Genomic DNA, 20,523 nt, shown 5'->3' on the forward strand with positions numbered 1-20,523 from the left:
CAGGATTTGACAGTTTGATAGATGCATAAGATCTCTCTTTAAGCATTTATGAGCGAAAAACAAATAATAATTTAATTTTGAACGTACCTTCTTTTTTTTTATATATTTTTCGAGATATTTGGGTGTCTGAGAAAAAATAATCGATTTTCAAAACTATGTTAATGGAGCAGAAAAATGTATGTTAAGCACTAGCAAAGATTCGTTTTTAATTTAGAATTTATATACGTGAGTGCATATCTTTTAGTTTAATAGATTATCTATCTTATCTAAAATGATTTAGAAGGCAAGGTCATCATAATTTTTAAGAAGTCATTGTCTTCTCCGATAAAATAGTCGATTTTTATTTCATTTCCAGGAAGAATGACTTTTTTAATGATCAACTCTAATTTACTTTCTTCTTACAACGTTTTCAAAAATTTTCTATTTCAGTTTTCAAGGCGAATTTCAGAAACTAATTGTGCAAAAGGAAGCTGTGTTCTGAAGAGTACAAGTTACTGGGCGAGAAAACATTTGCAGTATATCTTCGGCACAACCTAATTGTACTCGTACAGTTGAGGTTGAGGTTGTTGGATTAGTTAAAGATGATTTTGTTTGGCTCAGAGGAATTTTTCTTGGACTTCCTTCTTTTCGGGGCGTCATGGCCTTGTAAAGCAATAGAATTAACTTACTGTTTTTTTGGAAAATGTAAAAAATATTACTATAAAGAAACGTAAGTGCTGAAGATGGCTCAGAATAGCCCAAGATGGATAATTACAGTAAAAAATCGATGATAAAAAAAGTATTCTCGATTACCTCGGGAAAATAACATCACCGTATTGTGATATTAGAAGTTAGACCAATATTTAGGGATTCTTTTAGGTTACAGGTAGAAGTGTCTAAGATTTCGTAATACAATATTTAGAGTTTATTGCTAGTTTATAATTTTAAATTCAAAACTGTATTTAAGTGAATTTCACAATAAATTTATAATATTAAATTATTTTGTTATACAATGCATTTAAAAATCAAAACTTACTAATTAAGCACACTGACCCAAACCGTTATTAAAAGTTCTTTTATAAGTTCCGATTAAATTAAACTTCCTTCACCAATAATGGATCATTTTTAGCATAAAGTATTAATAATTCTTAAAAATTAAAACTGAAGTCAAATCTCTTGACCTTTTATACCCGAATAGATGAACTCAAAATATTGATTTTGACAAACTTATTTTAAGAAAGAAATTAATGACAATTTTGTTGTAAAATAAATAAATAAACGAAATTAATGACAATTTTGTTGTAAAATAAATAAATAAAATAAATTAATGACAATTTGTTTTGTAAAATAAATAAATAAAAGAAATTTGACTAAACATATTTGATACCCATCAATTTAAGACTTCCATCGACACCTGGATAGGCAATTTGGCCATCAATTTCCATCGTTTGAAAACTCTGTTCGGCTAAAGTTTTATAGCCATCTTTTGCGGCCAGATATTGTGCAACCTTGTTGGAAAAGACTGTAGCAGTGGCTTTAAGACCAAGTTCTTGGCATAATAACTCTCGTGTTTCTAGTAGTCGAAGGCCGATATTATAACCATGATAGTCCGAGTGGACGGACAGACCGTGCGATGTCAGATATCTTTCAAGATCGTACGTTTTGAATACGTTTCCTATTTCGGTGAGGTTCTTAACGCCTTTTAATAATTTGTTAAACACTTTGCCTTCGTATACCTGAAATCATAGTTTTGTTTGATTATTAAGATGTATGGAATTCTGGCAATGATTTCATAAATGCTTCTTATTACAAATAGAATTAGACTCTTATGTGTTTTAATATAAAAGGTTTTTTATTAAATAAGAGCAAACGGCAAATAATTAGTACGGTGTACTTAAATTAATACTTCTGTTATATAAATTTGTAAAACACGTAATGTGAAATTAGAGTTGCCTGAATCTTGAGTACCCAAAGGGAATTCAATTTGAACAAGAAAACTTTCACTAGTGAATAGTCCAGTGATACTGATTCGAAACCAGAAATGGCCAATATGGCGCTTCAGTACCGATCAGATGCCCCCTTCTACCGATTGCACTGCCCCCACATGGGATTTGCTGTATTATCTCGTGAACACCAGATTGTCTCATAAAAAAAATGGCTAATCAATCATTAAACAGTATTTTTCAGAAAATTTTCATGAAAGAACTTATTTTTTTTATAATTGTCCGAAAATCGCTTTACCTCATTGTTATTTTGATTCTTATCGGCTACAGTGGTTATATTCACCCCAACAATGTTCACGATATCGTCGTCTCGTTCTTCAAGCGCCACCATCGATTCACCGGTCAGCAAAGTTTTCGTCCAGAATCGTGTGTAGCTGCTTACAGACTTCCCATCTTGCAGAAGATCTGTAGAGATTTAATTAAAATAAAATTTGCCTGTAATGATTTTTGCTTCCTCTACGACTCAAGAAGTCTTTCTTCTACCTAAATTTGGGCACTTAACTACCACTCATACTCCGCACTCTAGAAGGAGTGCTATAAGCACTTTCTTATGTACCCAGACTCTAGATCACCGTTCCCAAATGGTAACCTTAAAAGTTTTTCTGATTATTAGTGAAAATGTTATCAAAAGTACAGTGAAAATAATGACGGTGACGTTGTTAGAAAACTGAATGACTTAATTCAGAGAAGATAGATAAAGCGCAAAATTAGTTTTGTTCGTGCTCAAACTACCTCATTATCGGCTCATTTGATATAAATGTACCTTTTGAGTTCGATTGGCCTCTAACACTTCAAGAACAACCACTCCTTTCCCAAGAAACCCATAAGAAACGTAAATGTTTTTCTCATAATAGATAGTTACAGTACTTTTTTTTTTTTGTAAGGCACTTAACTGCTATGGTCATTATGCCTGGTTACAGTACTATTGGCAAGTACTTACGGTCGTAATAATAATTGGTTTTCTAGTTAGGAATTGCGTGAACATATGCTGCAGTACGTCCTCTATCAGATCCGGTGTGATCGTTTGTATCTTGAATCTCAACGGCACTCCATTCCTTACTTCTTCAAAACTTCTCAAATCTACTCTCTTCAGCAACATGTTTCTAGGCAGGAGGACAAAATGAAAAGTTAATAAAATTAGCAACATGTTGTAGTTCACGCACTGAAAATCGCTCAGGCGAATTCTGCTTTTGTTTGGAGAAAATCAACGGGAAATAGTGAAAATCAATTCAGAAGGGCTGCTTTCAGGGGTGGGGACTAGCGTAGGAAAAGTGGCCAAACTACCCTTAGACGAATTTCCCATGTAAGCTGGTTGTTTCCATCGCTAAGATTTGGTCCAAATTCCTCAGCTTCACATTTTCGAAAAAAGCTCCGATTTTTATTCTTCAAATTTCCTGTAAACTTACTACATCATTTTCCCCAATGCCAGACACTTTTGTTTGAAGAAATTCACCAGTGAAATTAATTTTACAGGTGTTTTCAGGGAACTCCATTCGTAAGCACTCCTCAGAATAAGTTGATTGAAATTAGTTTATTCACGTGTAATGCCAAAAAATACAATTAAAGTATTGACTTACAAAATAATATTAGAGCAGATCTACTTACTTTTAGACTTATTTCTTCACAAGCGTTGTAATAATAAAACACTACATGTACCTTGCAAAGTACGGCCAATTAAACCACTAAAAAAGAAAAAGATTAGAAGTAAAATATATTTCTATTGATTAGACGATCCACTTAACACGATTACTAACAACTCAAGAATTAAGCATTAATATCCATTCGTTTAATAATAATCAAGTAAAAAAGTGGGAGTTTCAAGGTTAAATAAAGTTTGATAACGTAATTGGGTCCGCACAGCATAATATCGTAATTTTATTCGCAAACGTTAGATTAGTTTCCTTATTTCTGTGCATAATCGGCATTTCGTCTAACATCAGAAAATGATTTGTGTAGTTCGAGTCGCAAAAATTCATCTGAAAAAACTTCACTTCTCGATCTGTCGACTGACGTCTGAGTGAGGAAGGTTAAATCAACAAGGTTAAGGTTAGGAATCGATACTGGATCCCAGCTTGGTTTTTACCGGATCGTAAAAGGCAAGGCAAATTTCAGAAACTAATTGTGCAAAAGGAAGCTGTGTTCTGAAGAGTACAAGTTACTGGGCGAGAAAACATTTGCAGTACATCTTCGGCACAATCTAATTGTACAGATTATGTTGAGGTTGTTGGATTAGTTAAAGATGATTTTGTTTGTTTGGCTCAGAGGAATTTTTCTTGTTCTTCCTTCTTTTCGGGGCGTCATGGTCTTATAAGGCGATAGAATAAAGTTACTGTTTTTTTTGGAATATGGTTCATAGTTTTGGGTAACTGATTTATTGATTGATCCAAAATGAAGAAAGATTATTGCCGACATTTTTTATTCATCTCTTTTGCTAAGCTTTCCACCTGAATGATCTCTAGTGCTTATAACTTATTGGCAATTATAATTGGTGTCACTTTGTTAACATGAAAGTTTGGTGTATCTATTCCCGTCCTGACTAATTACGTACTTATCCTTTGATATAACATCATCCCTTTAATGTTAAAAATATTAAAATTATAACTGTGAAGAAACGTAAGCGCTGAAGATGGCTCAGTGTAGCCAAATGGATAATTACAGTAAACAAATCGATTATTAAAAAAGTATTCTCGATTACCTCGGGAAAATAACATCACCGTATTGTGATATTAGAAGTTAGACCAATATTTAGGGATTCTTTTAGGATACAGGTAGAAGTGTCTAAGATTTCATAATATAAAATTTATTGCTAGATTATAATTTTAAATTCAAAACTGTATTCAAGTGATTTTCACAATAACTTCTTTTGTTATACAATGCATTTAAAAATCAAAACTTACTAATTAAGCACACTGACCCAAACCGTTATTAAAAGTTCTTTAATAAGTTGCGACTAAATTAAACTTCCTGCGCCAAATTTGACGCAATAATGCATCCTTGCTTTGCATAAAATTTAATTAATAATTCTTAAAAATTAAAACTGAAGACAAATCTCTTGACCTTTTATACCCGGATAGATGAACTCAAAATACTGATTTTGACAAACTTATTATAAAAAAGAAATTAATGACAATTTTGTTGTACAATAAATAAATAAAAGAAATTAATGACAATTTTGTTGTAAAATAAATAAATAAAAGAAATTAATGTCAATTTTGTTGTAAAATAAATAAATAAAAGAAATTAATGACAATTTTGTTGTACAATAAATAAATAAAAGAAATTAATGACAATTTTGTTGTACAATAAATAAATAAAAGAAATTAATGACAATTTTGTTGTACAATAAATAAATAAAAGAAATTAATGTCAATTTTGTTGTAAAATAAATAAATAAAAGAAATTAATGACAATTTTGTTGTAAAATAAATAAATAAAAGAAATTAATGACAATTTTGATGTCAAATAAATAAATAAAATAAATTTGACTAAACATATTTGATACCCATCAATTTAAGACTTCCATCGACGCCCGGATAGGCAATTTGGCCATCAATTTCCATCGTTTGAAAACTCTGTTCGGCTAAAGTTCTATAGCCAGCTTTTGCGGCCAGATATTGGGCAACCTTGTTGGAAAAGACTGTAGCCGTGGCTTTAAGACCAAGTTCTTGGCATAATACCTCTCGTGTTTCTAGTAGTCGAAGGCCGATATTGTAACCATGATAGTCCGAGTGCACGGACAAACCGTAGGCTGTCAGATAGCTGTCAAGATCATACGTTTTGTATACGTTTCCTATTTCGGTGAGGTTCATGACGGCTTTTAATACTTTGTCAAACACTTTGCCTTCGTATACCTGAAATCATAGTTTTGTTTGATTAATAAGATGTATGGAATTCTGGCAATACTTTCATAAATGCTTTTTAATCAATGTTTTAAATAGAATTAGGCTTTTATGTGTTTTAATATAAAAGGTTTTTTATTAAATAAGAGCAAACTGCAAATAATTAGTACGGTGTACTTAAATTAATACTTCTGTTATATAAATTTTTTAAAACACGTAAAGTCAAATTAGAGTTGCCTGAAGCTTGAGTTTCCAATGAAAATTCAATTTGAACAAGAAAACTTTGACTAGTGAATAGTCCAGTAATACTGATTCGAAACAAGAAATGGCCAATATGGCGCTTCTGAACCAAACAGTTGGACAATCGCTTTACCTCATTGTCATTTCGATGCTTATCGGCTACAGTGGTTATATTCACCCCAACAATGTTCACGATATCGTCGTCTCGTTCTTCAAGCGCCACCATCGATTCACCGGTCAGCAAAGTTTTCCTCCAGAATCGTGTGTAGCTGCTTACAGACTGCTCATCTTCCAGAAGATCTGACAAAGATTTAATTAAAATAAATTAGCCTGTAATTATTTTTGCTTCCACTCCTACTCTATAGAAGTCATTCTTCCACCTAAATTTGAGCACTCTAGGAGATTCTACAAGCACTTTCTTATGTACCCAGACTCTTGATCACCGTTCCTAAATGATAACCTTGAATTGTTAACGATTATCAGTAAAAATACCATCAAAAGTGTTGGAAAATTATGACGGTGACGTGTCAGAAAACTGAATAGCTTAATTTAGAGAAGCTTGATAAGCGCAAAATTGGTTTTGTTCTTGCTCAAGCTACCTCATTATCGGCTCATTTGGCAAAAATGAATTTTTGGCCTCGAACACTTCTAGAACAACCCCAAAAAACCCATAACTAGCGAAAATGTTTTTAATAGGATGAAAAAAATAAATGCCAATTTCAATCGAGTAAAATTTATTTTGCCGAGCTTTCGACCTAGGGACTAGGTCATCTTCAGGGCTAGTTTAGAAAGTAATACCATTACATTTCAGGGTTGGTGTGTCTTCTGTCTTGTCTGTTCATGGACTGAGTGTCAGTCTATGAAGTCCGTCCATGAATAGACAAGACAGAAGACACACCAACCCTGAAATGTAATGGTATTACTCATACTTTCTAAACTAGCCCTGAAGATGACCTAGTCCCTAGGTCGAAAGCTCGGCAAAATAAATTTTACTCGACTGAAATGGCATTTATTTTTTCATCCTATTGAAACTACGAATCAGTCACCAAAAAGAATGAACAATGAAAATGTTTTTCTTATAATAGATAGTTACAGTACTATTGGCCCTTACTCACGGTCGTAAGTCGTTATAGGTTCTCTAGTAAGGAAATGCGTGAACATATGCTGCAGTACGTCGTCTATCAGATCCGGTGTGATCGTTTGAATCTTGAATCTCAACGGCACTCCATTCCTTACTTCTTCAAAACTTCTCAAGTCTAATTTCTTCAGCAACATGTTTCTGGGCAGGAGGAAAAAATGACGTTAATAAAATTAGAAACATACGATATTGAAGTATTGAAGTTCATACTCGCTAGTGAACATGCCACGCAAGTGTTGATAACACTTTATTTGTGCTTTAAATATTTTTTTTTTGTTTACAGTAGTGTAATTAATAACATAACTAAGCATATGAACAGATTAGTAAGTAAATATACAAACCATTCTCCAGGAATGTAACCAAAGATGTTATGTATTGTGGCTAGTAAATATTTAACTTTTGTAAGTTACACATTAGGTTTGTTTGTCTTAAAGTTACACACGGCAGAGTAGTTCCCCATTTGCTGTTGACGCTAATGGCAACCAATCATCACTTGCAGAGCCAAACTTACCTTCTGGGCACTCACACGACATAACCCATTTTATTGACTAGTTTTCTATAAATTTTGATTTTTTTTACTGGACGTAATGGAGTTATCTAATTATATTATTTCATTTCAATAAAAACATAAAGTTTAATATGTTACTTAGACTTGGAGGTGCGAAAGATTAGTAAGTACAGGGATGCATCAAGTTAACACCGTTCACTTCTTTATAGGCTGAACTGGGAGAGATGAATCTGTTGACGGATTGTGGGCAAACTTCAGTAATATAGACATGGAAACTGCATTATCGTGAGCAAACCAGAATTTTTGCTTTAAATATCGATAATCTATCGGTACAGTTCAATTATCGATAAACTCAATTGACAGTTTATTATTTCTGCTCATACAATACAACAGTAAAAGTCGGAAATTATCGGAATATATTTAAAACATTTTAAGTTTTATCAGCTAATAAAACAAAGAAAAAAATTTAACCTTGTTTTTTTTTATTCACAACATGAAAGCGATGACATTGAAATGGTAATATATCGAACGGAAACTAGGTCTATGTCATGCAAGCACAAGGAAAGATCCTAACTTCTACCTTGCTTACTAGGTCAATAAATTTATAATTTGAATTTAATTTGTTAAAAGTTTTTATCTCTTTCATAATTGTTACGAGGAAGAAAGAAGTACGACAAATTTAACATGACGAGAAATTTCTCGTTAATACTCGTCTTGAGGTCCCGTGAGACAGAAAAAGTGATTTTTAGTGGTTTGTGTGCCTCTCTCTCTCAGTCTATGTGAACACTTAAACCCAAAAGTTACATTTCGTTCGGACCACGGCCACAGGAAGTGTCAGGAACTTAGCTAAAATCCCGCAAACGGAAGTTTTACTGCACTGAACAGTTTCATAAATAAACGAGCGAAAATCTCGTTTAAAAAAAGATATTAAGAGGTAGAATGTGGAGTATTATATAAAGAGGGTGTCTTGTGAGTTACACACATGTATAATAAAGGAATAAAAAAAATTACTTACCTAAAAGGGCAGGTAGTATTTCGAACTGGTTGCTCGTTTAAAATCAGATTTTAACGAAGTTAAACCGTTGAGCTCGCAGATCTGACTAAACTAAGTTTTAAATAAGATAGTCCAATACAGACTGCACAGATGACTAATACAGGAAAAAGTGTTAACAAAACTTAATTTAAAGCAATTTCTGATTTAAAGTGAGGGAATTCCCCCCATAGATTTATTTCCTAACAATGGGTTTTTTCTAATTGATTCTAACTACTACTTGGATATAATTATGCATGCAACACTTGTACGTGATCAACTGTACATTAAAGATAACCTTGGAAGGCTCGGGGGCCTAAACCCTTGCAAACTTAGCATAATCGATTCTAATTGCAATTTCATTTACTGCAATCGGGCAGATGTCTAGTCTATTTACGTGTAATGCCAACAAATACAATTAATGTTTAGTCTTATAAAAAATAATATTAAAGCATATCTACTTACTTTTAGACTTATTTCTTCACAAGTGTTGTAATAATAAAACACTAAATGTACCTTACAAATTTTTACAGCCAATCAATCCACCAAAAAAGAAAAAGAATAGAAGTAAATTATATTTCTATTGCTTAGGCGATCCACTTAACACGATCACAAACAACTCAAGAATTAAGCATTAGTATCCATTCGTTTAATAACAGTCAAGTAATAACAAAAAAAAAAGTGGGAGTTTCAACCACAAGGTTAAATTATGTTTGATAATGTAATTGGGTCCGCATAGCATAATATCGTTAATTTTATTCACAAACGTTAGATTAGTTTCCTGATTTCTGTGCAAAATCAGCATTTCGTCTAACATCAGAAAATGATTTGTGTAGTTCGAGTCGCAGGTCTGAGTGTGGAAGGTTAAATCAACAAGGTTAAGGTTAAGAAATCGAAACCGGATCCCAGCTTGGTTTTTACCGGATCGTTTTTGTGGAGGTTTTTATTAAAAAGTTTATAAATACTTTACAAAAACAATAAAGTACTATTAGGCTATTATACCTTCCCCTCTACTAGAATCCCTTAAATAGAATAATCCCGAAAAAAATTCTCAAATAAAAGTTGAAGACGAACTAGTGTAATCAGGATACAAATTTTAAAGAAAATAGTTGCAACTATTTTTAAGAAAATCTTTAATTAGTAAAGTGTTCTTTCCATCAATATATGACGCCACAGTGGATGTCCGTGTTCCTTATTAAGAGGCAGGAGAGAGTTCACTCTCGAGTCTGGGCAGATGCCGTTGTTCTTAGCTACCTGACGCCTTCCCGGAGGTTGCGTTGACACTAAGGCAGAAGAGTATTTGCACTCAACTTACTGGAAGTGCAGATTGAAGAAAAACACGTGTTCGTATCGGGATCGAGAGCGGTAGCGAGACTAGATTGTTTTAGAAAGAAGAGGTAACGATACTTCTCGGGTTTTGTCAGTTGGAAGGACTCCGATTTCGGCTCTTTGGAGAAGAAAATCTTGTAAAACTAAGCTTTTCAAAGTCTTTCTTTTCCTAGACTCCTAAATCAAATTCCTGCCATCCAAGTCCCTCTAGAACCGCGGTGACGTTGCCTTTCTGGCTCAGACTCACAAATCTACCACACTGTGCTCACTTAATCTTCTAAAATTACCTCAATTTTGCCGTCTTTCTCTATCTTCGTGACTTCGTGATCTTCAGGACTTATGTTACAACTTATTGGTTTATATAATTAGTTCCACTTTGTTAACATGAAAGTTTGGTGTATCTATTCCCGTCCTGACTAATTACGTACTTATCCTTTGATCATCCCTTTGATGTTAAAAATGTAAAAAAAAAATCACAATTGTAAAGAAACATAAGCGCTGAAGATGACTCAGTGTAGCCCAAATAGATAATCACAGTAAAAAAAATCGATGATTAAAAAAGTATTCTCGATTACCTCGTGAAAATAACACCATCGCATTGTGATGTTAGAAGTAAGACCAACATTTGGGGATTCTTTTAGGTTACAAATAGAAGTGTCTAAAATTTCATAATATTTAGAATTTATTGCTAGTTTATAATTTTAAATTCAAAACTGTATTCTAGTGAATTTCACAATAAATTTATAATATTAAATTATTATCTTATACAATGCATTTAAAAATCAAAACTTACTAATTAATTAAGCACACTGACCCAAACCGTTATTAAAAGTTCTTTTATAAGTTGCGACTAAATTATACTTCACAAAATTTGGCGCAATAATGGATCATTTTTGGCATAAAATTTTATTACTAATTCTTAAAAATTAAAACTGAGGCCATTTCTTGACCTTTTAGCCTCGGATAGATAAACTAAAAATACTGATTTTGACAAACTTATTATAAAAGAAATTAGTGACAATTTTTTTTTGTAAAATAAATAATTAAAAGAAATTTGACTAAACATATTTGATACCCATCAATTTACGACTTCCATCGAAGCCCGGATAGGCAATTTGGCCATCAATTTCCATCGTTTGAAAACTCTGTTCGGCTAAAGTTCTATAGCCAGCTTTTGCGGCCAGATATTGGGCAACCTTGCTGGAAAAGACTGTAGCCGTGGCTTTAAGACCAAGTTCATGGCATAATACTTCTCGTGTTTCTAGTAGTCGAAGGCCGATATTGTAACCATGATAATCCGAGTGGACGGACAGACCGTGCGATGTCAGATATCTGTCAATATTATACGTTTTGTATACGTTCCCTATTTCGGTGAGGTTCTTAATGCCTTTTAATAATTTGTTAAACACTTTGCCTTCGTATACCTGAAATCATAGTTTTGTTTGGTTAATAAGATGTAAGGAATTTAGGCAATACATAAATGCTTCTCAATCAATGTTTCAAATAGAATTAGGCTTTTAGATGTTTGTAATACACAAGGTTTTTAATTAAATAAGAGCAAACGGCAAATAATTAGTACGGTCTACGTAAATTAATACTTATGTTTTATAAATTTGTAAAACACGTAATGTGAAATTAGAGTTGCCTGAATCTTGAGTACCCAATGGGAATTCAATTTGGACAAGAAAACTTTGACTAGTGAATAGTCCAGTGATAATGATTCTAAACAAGAAATGGCCAACATGGCGCTTCCGAACCGAACAGTTGCCGCCTCCTACTCGTACTTATGGCACTGCCCCCACATTGGATTTGCTGTGTTATCTCGTGAACACCAGATTGACTCATGAAAATAATGGCTGAACAATCATTAAACAGTATTTTCCAGAAAATTTGTATGAAAGAACTTATTCTTTTTATAATTGTCCGAAAATCGCTTTACCTCATTGTCATTTTTATGCTTATCCGCTACAGTGGTTATATTCACCCCAACAATGTTCACGATATCGTCGTCTCGTTCTTCAAGCGCCACCATCGATTCACCGGTCAGCAAAGTTTTCCTCCAAAATCGTTCGTAGCTGTTTACAGACTGCTCATCTTCCAGAAGTTCTGGAAATATTTAATTAAAATAAATTAACCTGTAATGAAGTTTGTTTCCACTCCTGTTCTAAGAGTCTTCGGCCTAATTTTGAGCTCTTAACTCCCCAATGTTGGAGGAGTGCTACAAGCACTTTTTTATGTACCCAGACTCTTGATCACCGTTCCCGAATAGCCTTAAAAGTTTTTCTGATTATTAGTGAAAATATTATCAAAAGTACTGGAAAATTATAAAGATGACCTTGACATAAAACTGAAAGGCTTAATTTAGAGTAGCGTGATAAGAGCAAATCTTGTATTGATTTTGCTCAAACTACCTCATTATCGACTCATTTTGCACAATTGTACCTTTTGGGTCCGTTTAGCCTCAAACTCTTCAAGAACAACCACTCCATCCCCCCCCCCCAAAACCATAACTAACGAAATGTTTTTCTTATGTTACAGTACTATTGGCATTGCCTATACTTACTGACGTAAGCCTTTACTGGTTCTCTAGTTAGGAAATGCGTGAACATATGCTGCAGTACGTCCACTATCAGATCCGGTGTGATCGTTTGTATCTTGAATCTCAACGGCACTCCATTCCTTACTTCTTCAAAACTTCTCAAATCTAATTTCTTCAGCAACATGTTTCTGGGCAGGAGGAAAAAATGAAAAGTTAATAAAATTAGCAACATGTTGTAGTTCACGCACTGAAAATCGCTCAGGCGAATTCTGCTTTTGTTTGGAGAAAATCAACGGGAAATAGTGAAAATCAACTCAGAAGGGCTGCTTTCAGGGGTGGGGACTAGCGTAGGAAAAGTGGCCAAACTGCCCTTAGACGAATTTCCCATGTAAGCTGGTTGTTTCCATCGCTAAGATTTGGCCCAAATTCCATATTGATGTTCACACCCTGAAGATCGCTCAGGCGATCGCTAGTGAACATGCCTCGAAAGTGTTGATAACATTTTATGCGTGCTTTAATTTTTTTTTTTTTTATTTTTTTTTTTTTACAGTTGTGTAACTGTAATAATCATATGAATAGATTAGTAAGTAAATGTACAAACCATTCTCCAAGAATGTAACCACCAAAGATGGTATCTATTGTGGCTAATAAATATTGAACTTTTGAAAGTTACACATTAGGGTTTGTTTACCCCCATTTTTATATACACAGTTTTAAAGAATATAAAAAGTTATGAAAGTAACCGGAAACCGCAATTCGATATCTTCAAAATTAAAGGTGCTAGGCCATTTCAAAATGTGATATTTATTAATCATATTTCAATTTTTGTAACTTGTTATCAAAGAGAAAGAAGAGCACGCGATAGGTCATTTTTATGTATTTTTTCATCCCCTTTCTACTATAAGTATTGCCAAAGCAGTAAAGCTAGTATTTTTCTTAATATCGGGAAATAAGTTCTCAAGCATACACAAAATGGCTAAAAAATAATTTTACATCTGTTACAAAACAAGAAGGTTTAATAAATTCTTTGGTAATTTTGGGAGAGTTGCGTTTAATTACCAAAAAATATTGGAAACCTCCTGACACATATTTAAGTGATCAATATCTTTCACTTACAGAATCAAACTTATTCCTTAATTTATCCAACAATGCACTTTACGCAGCTTGTGCTGCAGTAAGTGTTCTACTACACACTTGTTAGATCCGCCATTAGAATTTTTAATGCTAAATAATTCTATTAAAACAATGGTTAAGAATTTGTTTACTATTTTTCCCCTTCGTAGGAATTTCATTAAGAATCACCACACGCTATAAAAAATTTCACTTCAAAAACTAATCTAATTTTTTAATTTAACTGTTTCAATACGGCAAAATTCTTGCAAAATGAAGTAATGATATTTTTTTATTATTTCTAAAAAGTGTTAATATTAATTTGATCTTTTAATTGCTTTTATAATGATCACTATTTTCCTCAGTAGATAAGCCTAAAATTAATATACTTTTTTTTTTTAATTGTTACAAATTTCGATTTTTCCCTGTTTAAAAAAATCGAGGATAACTTTATCGATGTTACAGCCTGATGATTTCATAGATAAGCTTATATATATAGGGTGACCAGAGTTATATGCTCCACCCAATTTTTTTTTTAACGGCGGGAACTTTCGAAAAAATAAAAAACACGTATTTAATCATTTTTAGTCTAGTTTATTTTCAGTGATTGACCCATTATTTTAAACCCCTGTATCTCGAGATACAGCATCCAACTTTTGTTTTTCAAATGGAACGTTATATTTTTTGTTGCATATTTTTGTAGTATTTGAGCTCCTAAAAACAACAAAAAAAAATTTTTTGAAATCGGTTAGGTTTTTTAAAAGTTATGGGTATTTAAAATATGAAAAACAAATTTCAGTTTACTGTCAAAATTACGTTATTTTTTTTAAAGAATCTATTCAAACTGGGCACAACCAACGGATAGGAAAGCCAAAACTCTGGACTCCCACGCTTTGCTTGTAGCAGCACTTATGGTGGCAAAGTCAAGATCTAGGCAGGCTAGAGTAAATTCGACGTTTCAGATCATCGACTGAAGCCACGGGATTAAGGATACTTTACACTATATTTTTTTTAGGTATCCCCACAAAATATAGTCCATTTGGGTTAAGTCCGGAGATCGAGGTGGCCATTGGATGGGACAATGAGCCCCTAAGCACTTTTAATGGAAATTTCTGTCCAGGTAACCTCGAACCACTCTCGCCGGGCAACCATCTTGTTGAAAATACAAATCTAGCCGACACTGTAGATGAACATCTTCAAGCGGAACTGGCAAAATGTCTCTGAAAAAAAGTTGGATACCTTTCACCAGTTAAGTTCTCTCTGTAGAAGTATGGGGCCGATTAGTTGATTTCCTATAACTCCACCCAAAGGTTTGTAGGAAAAACAACCTGAACGTCGAATAACTCTAGCCTGTCTAGATCTTGACTTCCCCACCATAAGTGCTGATACAATCAAAGCGTGGGAGTCCAGAGTTTTGGCTTTCCTATCCGTTGGTTGTGCCCAGTTTGAACGGATTCTTTTAAAAAAAATAACGTAATTTTGACAATAAACTGAAATTGGTTTTTCATATTTTAAATACCCATAACTTTTGAAAAACCTAACCGATTTCAAAAAAATTTTTTTTTGTTGTTTTTAGGAGCTCAAATACTACAAAAATATGCAAAAAAAAATATAACGTTCCATTTGAAAAACAAAAGTTGGATGCTGTATCTCGAGATACAAGGGTTTAAAAAAATGGGTCAATCACTGAAAATAAACTAGACTAAAAATGATTAAATACGTGTTTTTTTATTTTTCGAAATTTCCCACCGTTAAAAAAAAAGTGGGTGGAGCATATAACTCTGGTCACCCTGTATACAGGGTGCGGCAGCATAACTTCCTTTTTTTCAAAACTTAATAAAACCCATTGTATGAATCAGAACATTTTTATTTATTTTTTTATGATGTAGATGCATGTCTAAAGTTTTGTTTTACATAGTTTTGAAGCTAAAATCAGATAGGTGACGTCCCCCCATTGCTCCATACACTGAGTAAACCGATTTCTGGCGTTTGTCATGACTCTTGCCGGCATAGCAGGTGTTATGTTGGCAATTTCTTTCTGTGTGTTGATCTTTAAACCTTGTAGGGTCCTTGGATGGTTCACACAAACACAGGATTTCAAAAAACCCCATAGAAAAAAATCACACGGGACCAAATCGGGAGAGCGGGCCGGCCACTCCAAATCGCCCCTAATTGAGATGAGGCGCTCTGGGAAGTGTTCCCTCTAAACAGCCACCGTTGCTCTTGAAGTGGTGTGCCGTTGCACCGTCTTGTTGGAACCAAATGTCCCCTAACTACACCTCATCTAGCCGTGAAAAAAAAAAATTGTCTGAAACTACATACCGGACCGAATTCACTGTCACTGCGACTTCATTTTCCTCAAATAACCAGGGGACCAATAATTCCAGCTGAGGAAATTGCATACCACACTGTGACTTTAGGTGAATGCAAAGACCTTTGATGCAATCCATTATCCAGGAAGAAATTGCCAACATAACGCCTGCTATGCAGGCAAGAGTCATGACTAGGGAACGGATTCGTATGTATTTACATATTTTTTTCTAGGCAATTTACAGACGTTTTTCAACTAGAAGTATTCATACTGACACTTTTTAAGCCGTTTGAGTCTACTTTTATTTCACATATTTCCACATATTTGGATGTTATCGCATATTTATACATATTTGATTAAAATAAATAAATATTTCTACATATTTAATCAAAATATGTACATATTTTTCATTTTGGGCATATTTTCATAATTGGGAGGTGGTTGACAGGAACTGTGAACCACAGACTGTAGGGCTGTGAATCACAGTGGGTACAATGGTTATTGTAATTTACACAGAATGCTGCTAAACAGTGACGGGCACTTGTTAGTTCTTTGAAGTTGTCTGACGCTGTCTGTTCTTTCAGCTCGTTCGTTGAAGTGTCCAATTCATTTCGTTCGGTCACTTAGTGTATTCTTTTTTTTTTTGGGTGAAATGCCACGAACATCGGCCTCAAACAAACAACTGGTTGCTAAATATCTTAGCGAGTTTCCAGCAGAACTTTTTCGAAGTGATGGAGACATTTTGTATTTCACAGCTTGTAACAAGCGCGTTTCTTGCTCTCAACGTTGCCGAGTCACCCAACATATTGCCACCGGATCGCACATAGTGAATAAAAACAGAAAGAAAGAGAGGACGTCCTATCAAGCCTTCCTTACATCTCCATCATCAAGTAAGTCTACTCTGAGTACAGATCTGTGTCGGGCTTTGGTTAGAGCAGATTTCCCTTTCCACAAACTTAAAAATCCTCATTTCAAAGGATTTTAGTCGTTACAAGTCCATCTTACGCCCAAATCGTCGTCACTTTACGTTCTAACATTTGAAAGTTCATGTGGTTGCAAACAATTTCGAAGAGTGAAGTTTTCAAAATTGAAAATTTAACACATCTTTTTATAAATAGTAAAAATGTTCTTTGTTGTTTAAATCATTATAACTTGTAAAAACAAGTTATTTTGTTCCTAATAAATTATTATAAATTGTAAAAATGTTCTTTTCTTGTATAAATAATTATAACTCCCTCCCAAAAAAATTCCATTTTCATAAAAAAAAATGTCCATTTTACTTAAATATTCCAGAAAATATTTTAAGAAAATCACATATTTTCCACATAATTGACGAAAATAAATGCATATTTTAATTAAATATTTGGCATTTTTAAATACATAAAAATCCGTTCCTTAGTCATGACAAACGCCAGAAATCGGTTTACTCAGTGTATGGAGCAATGGGGGGACGTCCCCTATCTGATTTTAGCTTCAAAACTATGTAAAACAAAACTTTAGACATGCACCTACATCATAAAAAAATAAATAAAAATGTTCTGATTCATACAATGGGTTTGATTAAGTTTCGAAAAAAGGAAGTTATGCTGCCGCACCCTGTACAATCATATCCAAATATGACTTTAAATCGACTTATAGCCTAATCATCAGCTGATAGGATATAAAGAGGTCGGTAAGAAATGTTTACTTTAAAAAGGCACTTCATTTTAACCCTGTTCCAAATTATTCTTGTGATTTATCTTTATTCTGAATAATCACCAAATTCACTCGCATATTAAGGAAGAAAAAGGGAAAGTTAGAGTTGGTCTGTTACTGTTGGAATTTAAATTACGGAGTTAAAACGAAATTTCAGTCTTGAATTCGTCTTATGTGATTTTAAATGATTGCAAAACTTCCCCTTAGTAGGTGTAAGAGCAGATAGTCGCTTTAATGGTACGTAGGGGAACCCTAACCCTTTCATCCTACCCAATTTCATCATAATAGGGTTAAGTTTTATTGAGTTATTATTAGTAATAATGTTGGAGAGGGCCTCACATATATGGGGCTAACTCCTCTCCCATTCGATGTACATCGTCGAGACCCCCAAAATGCATATTTAAATAAAATTCCGAATCGAATGACACCTCATTCATGAAAATCGGTTCACACGTTTAGGCGGTACGTTGTTTACAAAAAAGGTAACAAGAAGATTTTTTGAAAATGCCGTTTTTGCCCATTTTCAGCAACTTATTTCTCGAAATCTATTTAATCTAGGTGGTTGCAACAAAATTACAGTTTTAAAAGAGGTTATATTTTAAAGAAAATTTGGGAATTTTATCTTTTATAGAAAAAGAGATAAAAATTGTCAAAGTTAAGTGTTTTTCAACGTTACGCTTTTTCGTGCAGTTTTTGACGATCAACCCTTATACCGGGACAGTTTTAATTTATGAGTGAAAAAAAATAATAATTTAATTTTGAACATACCTTTTTTTTTTATATAATTTTCGAGATATTTGGGTGTCTGAGGAAAAATAATCGATTTTCATAAAACTATGTTAATGGAGCACAAAAATGTATGTTAAGCACTAGCAAAGATTCGTTTTTAGTTTAGAATTTATCTCTTTAACAAAAACTTACAGTTTAAAATGTTAAGTATAAGGGTTGATTAAACGCCAAAAGGTACACAAATCAGCAAGTACCCAACATTTCATTCATGCTTAGCTGATATAATTTAAGTAATTTTGCTGCATTAACTTTTTCTTCACATTTTTTTAGAAATTATTAGATGTCACAGACCCTTATGCTGGCCATTTTCATCTACAAAATATTTGTTCAAGTAGCACTGTAGATTGACTGTAATATCTAGTTATTTATAATAATCAAACTATTAATTACAGGTGAAAAAGAAAAACGTTATAAAAAATAAAAAAAAATTATGAGGCTAAAAAATTCAAAACCTTTTTTTAAAAAATGCTTATATCAACATACATCAATGATTTTGTTTATTTTATTTTATTTATTTTTTTAAATCGTCGGTTTAAGTTCATTCTTCGATTAAAGTAATTGTTATTTTATGTAGTAGTCAAACGTTTATAATAATAGGTAATAATTACCTGGCTTTATCGCAAATAATATAGTTTTCTTCAATTACATTCTCAATGTAGCTGTTCTTCTCACAATGTTGAATACATGTAATATAAAATAAATAAGATATGCATATTTTTAGGGCAGCTAATTATTCCAGTATTTTACTATAAGTAAAATTAGGGAGACTAAATTAAATTACAATTTATTGAGAAATGAATAATTGTTGAATAATCTACTTGTTATTAACTGTGAGTTATTTGTGCTCACGAATATTTCGGTAAGACGAATTCAAGACTGAAATATTCTGTTAAATCCGTGATTCAAATTTAAACAGTAGCCGACTCTAACTTTGTTTTTCTCTACTTTAACATGAATGTATATGTGACTACTAAAAATAAAGGGCATATTAAAGATAAATCCAAAGAATAATTTGAAATGGAGTTAAAATAAAGTACCTATACTTAAAAACGAAGATATAATATACATTTTATCATGATTATAACAAAATAATATTATGAATGATCTAGCCAGCATAAGGGTCTGTGACATCTAATAATTTCTAAAAAAATGTGAAGAAAAAGTTAATGCAGCAAAATTACTTAAATTATATCAGCTAAGCATGAATGAAATGTTGGGTACTTGCTGATTTGTGTACCTTTTGGCGTTTAATCAACCCTTATACTTAACATTTTAAACTGTAAGTTTTTGTTAAAGAGATTTTTGTACCTTTTGGATAGATTTTCATTTTTGTCTATTTTACAAAGTTACTTATCTGTTTCACAGATTTTTTTTAAAATTTAGAATAAGCAATTCTATCATTATAACCTGATAAGGTGTTAAGTCGGAACTGTAACTACCATTGGAGAGATCTTTTTAAAGAATGATTATAGTTGCCATCCTCAATAACAATTTTTTTGAGAAAGCGTTTTGAATAAAATAGGAAGGTATTTGTACGTAAAAAGCAAAATTAAACGGCGATTTCAGTACTTCCTCTTAAGAGGAGTAAGAAAAATAAACTGCGATTACAGTACTTCTCCCTAAAAGGCAAAGATTTACAATTCATTAATGTAAATAGGTTCACCCATTGATAATTTTAACGATTGCAGTACTTCCTCTTAGTAGGTGCAAGAGCTTGATGGCCCTGCACAGCCAAGTAGAGGAGCTTTAACAACTTATTCGAGCTGAATTTTATCAAAATCGGACTAAGCGTTATAGAAATATTGGTAATAATAGTTTTAGAAAGGGCCTTACTTGGGTGGGGCAAACTCCCCTCCTTATGAGGCACAGCGTTCAGACTTTTAAAGTGCAAATCTGTACAAAATTTCGATTCGAATGACACTTCATTCATGACAATCGGTTCACGTGTCGATAATTTGAAACGATTGCTATACTTTCCCTTAACAAGTGTAAGAGCTGATCGCCGCTTTAATG

At 33.0% G+C, this 20,523-nt stretch overlaps 3 protein-coding genes across 5 annotated transcripts; all 3 read right to left on the reverse strand.

The window, feature by feature from the left end:
* Window positions 1-1,171: 1,171 nt before the first annotated feature.
* LOC141453715 (uncharacterized) lies at window positions 1,172-4,411 on the reverse strand. The gene is made up of 3 exons (XM_074127255.1): window positions 3,588-4,411; window positions 2,923-3,085; window positions 1,172-1,715 (listed from the first exon to the last, which is right to left on the reverse strand). Exons 2-3 carry the CDS (start codon window positions 3,079-3,081, stop codon window positions 1,350-1,352), a joined length of 525 nt encoding a protein of 174 aa, XP_073983356.1. The 5' UTR covers window positions 3,082-3,085; window positions 3,588-4,411; the 3' UTR covers window positions 1,172-1,349.
* A 350-nt stretch (window positions 4,412-4,761) lies between these two features.
* Window positions 4,762-9,580, reverse strand: LOC141453714 (uncharacterized). Of its 3 annotated transcripts, none has more exons than XM_074127253.1 (4): window positions 9,203-9,580; window positions 7,177-7,340; window positions 6,195-6,361; window positions 4,762-5,833 (listed from the first exon to the last, which is right to left on the reverse strand). In XM_074127253.1, exons 2-4 carry the CDS (start codon window positions 7,334-7,336, stop codon window positions 5,468-5,470), a joined length of 693 nt encoding a protein of 230 aa, XP_073983354.1. In that variant the 5' UTR covers window positions 7,337-7,340; window positions 9,203-9,580; the 3' UTR covers window positions 4,762-5,467. The 3 variants fall into 3 exon arrangements, with proteins under 3 accessions (XP_073983354.1, XP_073983353.1, XP_073983355.1); XM_074127252.1 differs by lacking the exon at window positions 9,203-9,580 and adding an exon at window positions 8,723-9,048; XM_074127254.1 differs by lacking the exon at window positions 9,203-9,580 and adding an exon at window positions 7,541-8,317.
* Window positions 9,581-10,914: 1,334 nt separating this feature from the next.
* Window positions 10,915-18,604, reverse strand: LOC141453679 (uncharacterized). Its single transcript, XM_074127159.1, has 4 exons — window positions 18,490-18,604; window positions 12,630-12,793; window positions 12,006-12,172; window positions 10,915-11,490 (listed from the first exon to the last, which is right to left on the reverse strand). Exons 1-4 carry the CDS (start codon window positions 18,549-18,551, stop codon window positions 11,125-11,127), a joined length of 759 nt encoding a protein of 252 aa, XP_073983260.1. The 5' UTR covers window positions 18,552-18,604; the 3' UTR covers window positions 10,915-11,124.
* Window positions 18,605-20,523: the final 1,919 nt, after the last annotated feature.

This window comes from Rhodnius prolixus, unplaced genomic scaffold (assembly GCF_049639745.1).
Source record: "Rhodnius prolixus isolate KJV_2025 unplaced genomic scaffold, Rpr scaffold_3, whole genome shotgun sequence".
Lineage (NCBI taxonomy): Eukaryota > Metazoa > Arthropoda > Insecta > Hemiptera > Reduviidae > Rhodnius > Rhodnius prolixus.

What these genes read in the sequence shown, in the direction of transcription:
- LOC141453715 (XM_074127255.1), bottom strand. Translation starts at nt 3,081, where the DNA reads ATGTTGCTGAAGAGAGTAGATTTGAGAAGTTTTGAAGAAGTAAGGAAT. An exon ending in AACCAATTATTATTACGACC is followed by an intron (nt 1,716 to 2,922) that starts GTAAGTACTTGC and finishes CTATGATTTCAG; the next exon opens with GTATACGAAGGCAAAGTGTT.
- LOC141453714 (XM_074127253.1), bottom strand. Translation starts at nt 7,336, where the DNA reads ATGTTGCTGAAGAAATTAGACTTGAGAAGTTTTGAAGAAGTAAGGAAT. An exon ending in ACCTATAACGACTTACGACC is followed by an intron (nt 6,362 to 7,176) that starts GTGAGTAAGGGC and finishes AATCTTTGTCAG; the next exon opens with ATCTTCTGGAAGATGAGCAG. An exon ending in AGCATCGAAATGACAATGAG is followed by an intron (nt 5,834 to 6,194) that starts GTAAAGCGATTG and finishes CTATGATTTCAG; the next exon opens with GTATACGAAGGCAAAGTGTT.
- LOC141453679 (XM_074127159.1), bottom strand. Translation starts at nt 18,551, where the DNA reads ATGAAAATCGATTATTTTTCCTCAGACACCCAAATATCTCGAAAATTA. An exon ending in AAATTATATAAAAAAAAAAG is followed by an intron (nt 12,794 to 18,489) that starts GTATGTTCAAAA and finishes CCTCCTGCCCAG; the next exon opens with AAACATGTTGCTGAAGAAAT. An exon ending in AGCATAAAAATGACAATGAG is followed by an intron (nt 11,491 to 12,005) that starts GTAAAGCGATTT and finishes CTATGATTTCAG; the next exon opens with GTATACGAAGGCAAAGTGTT.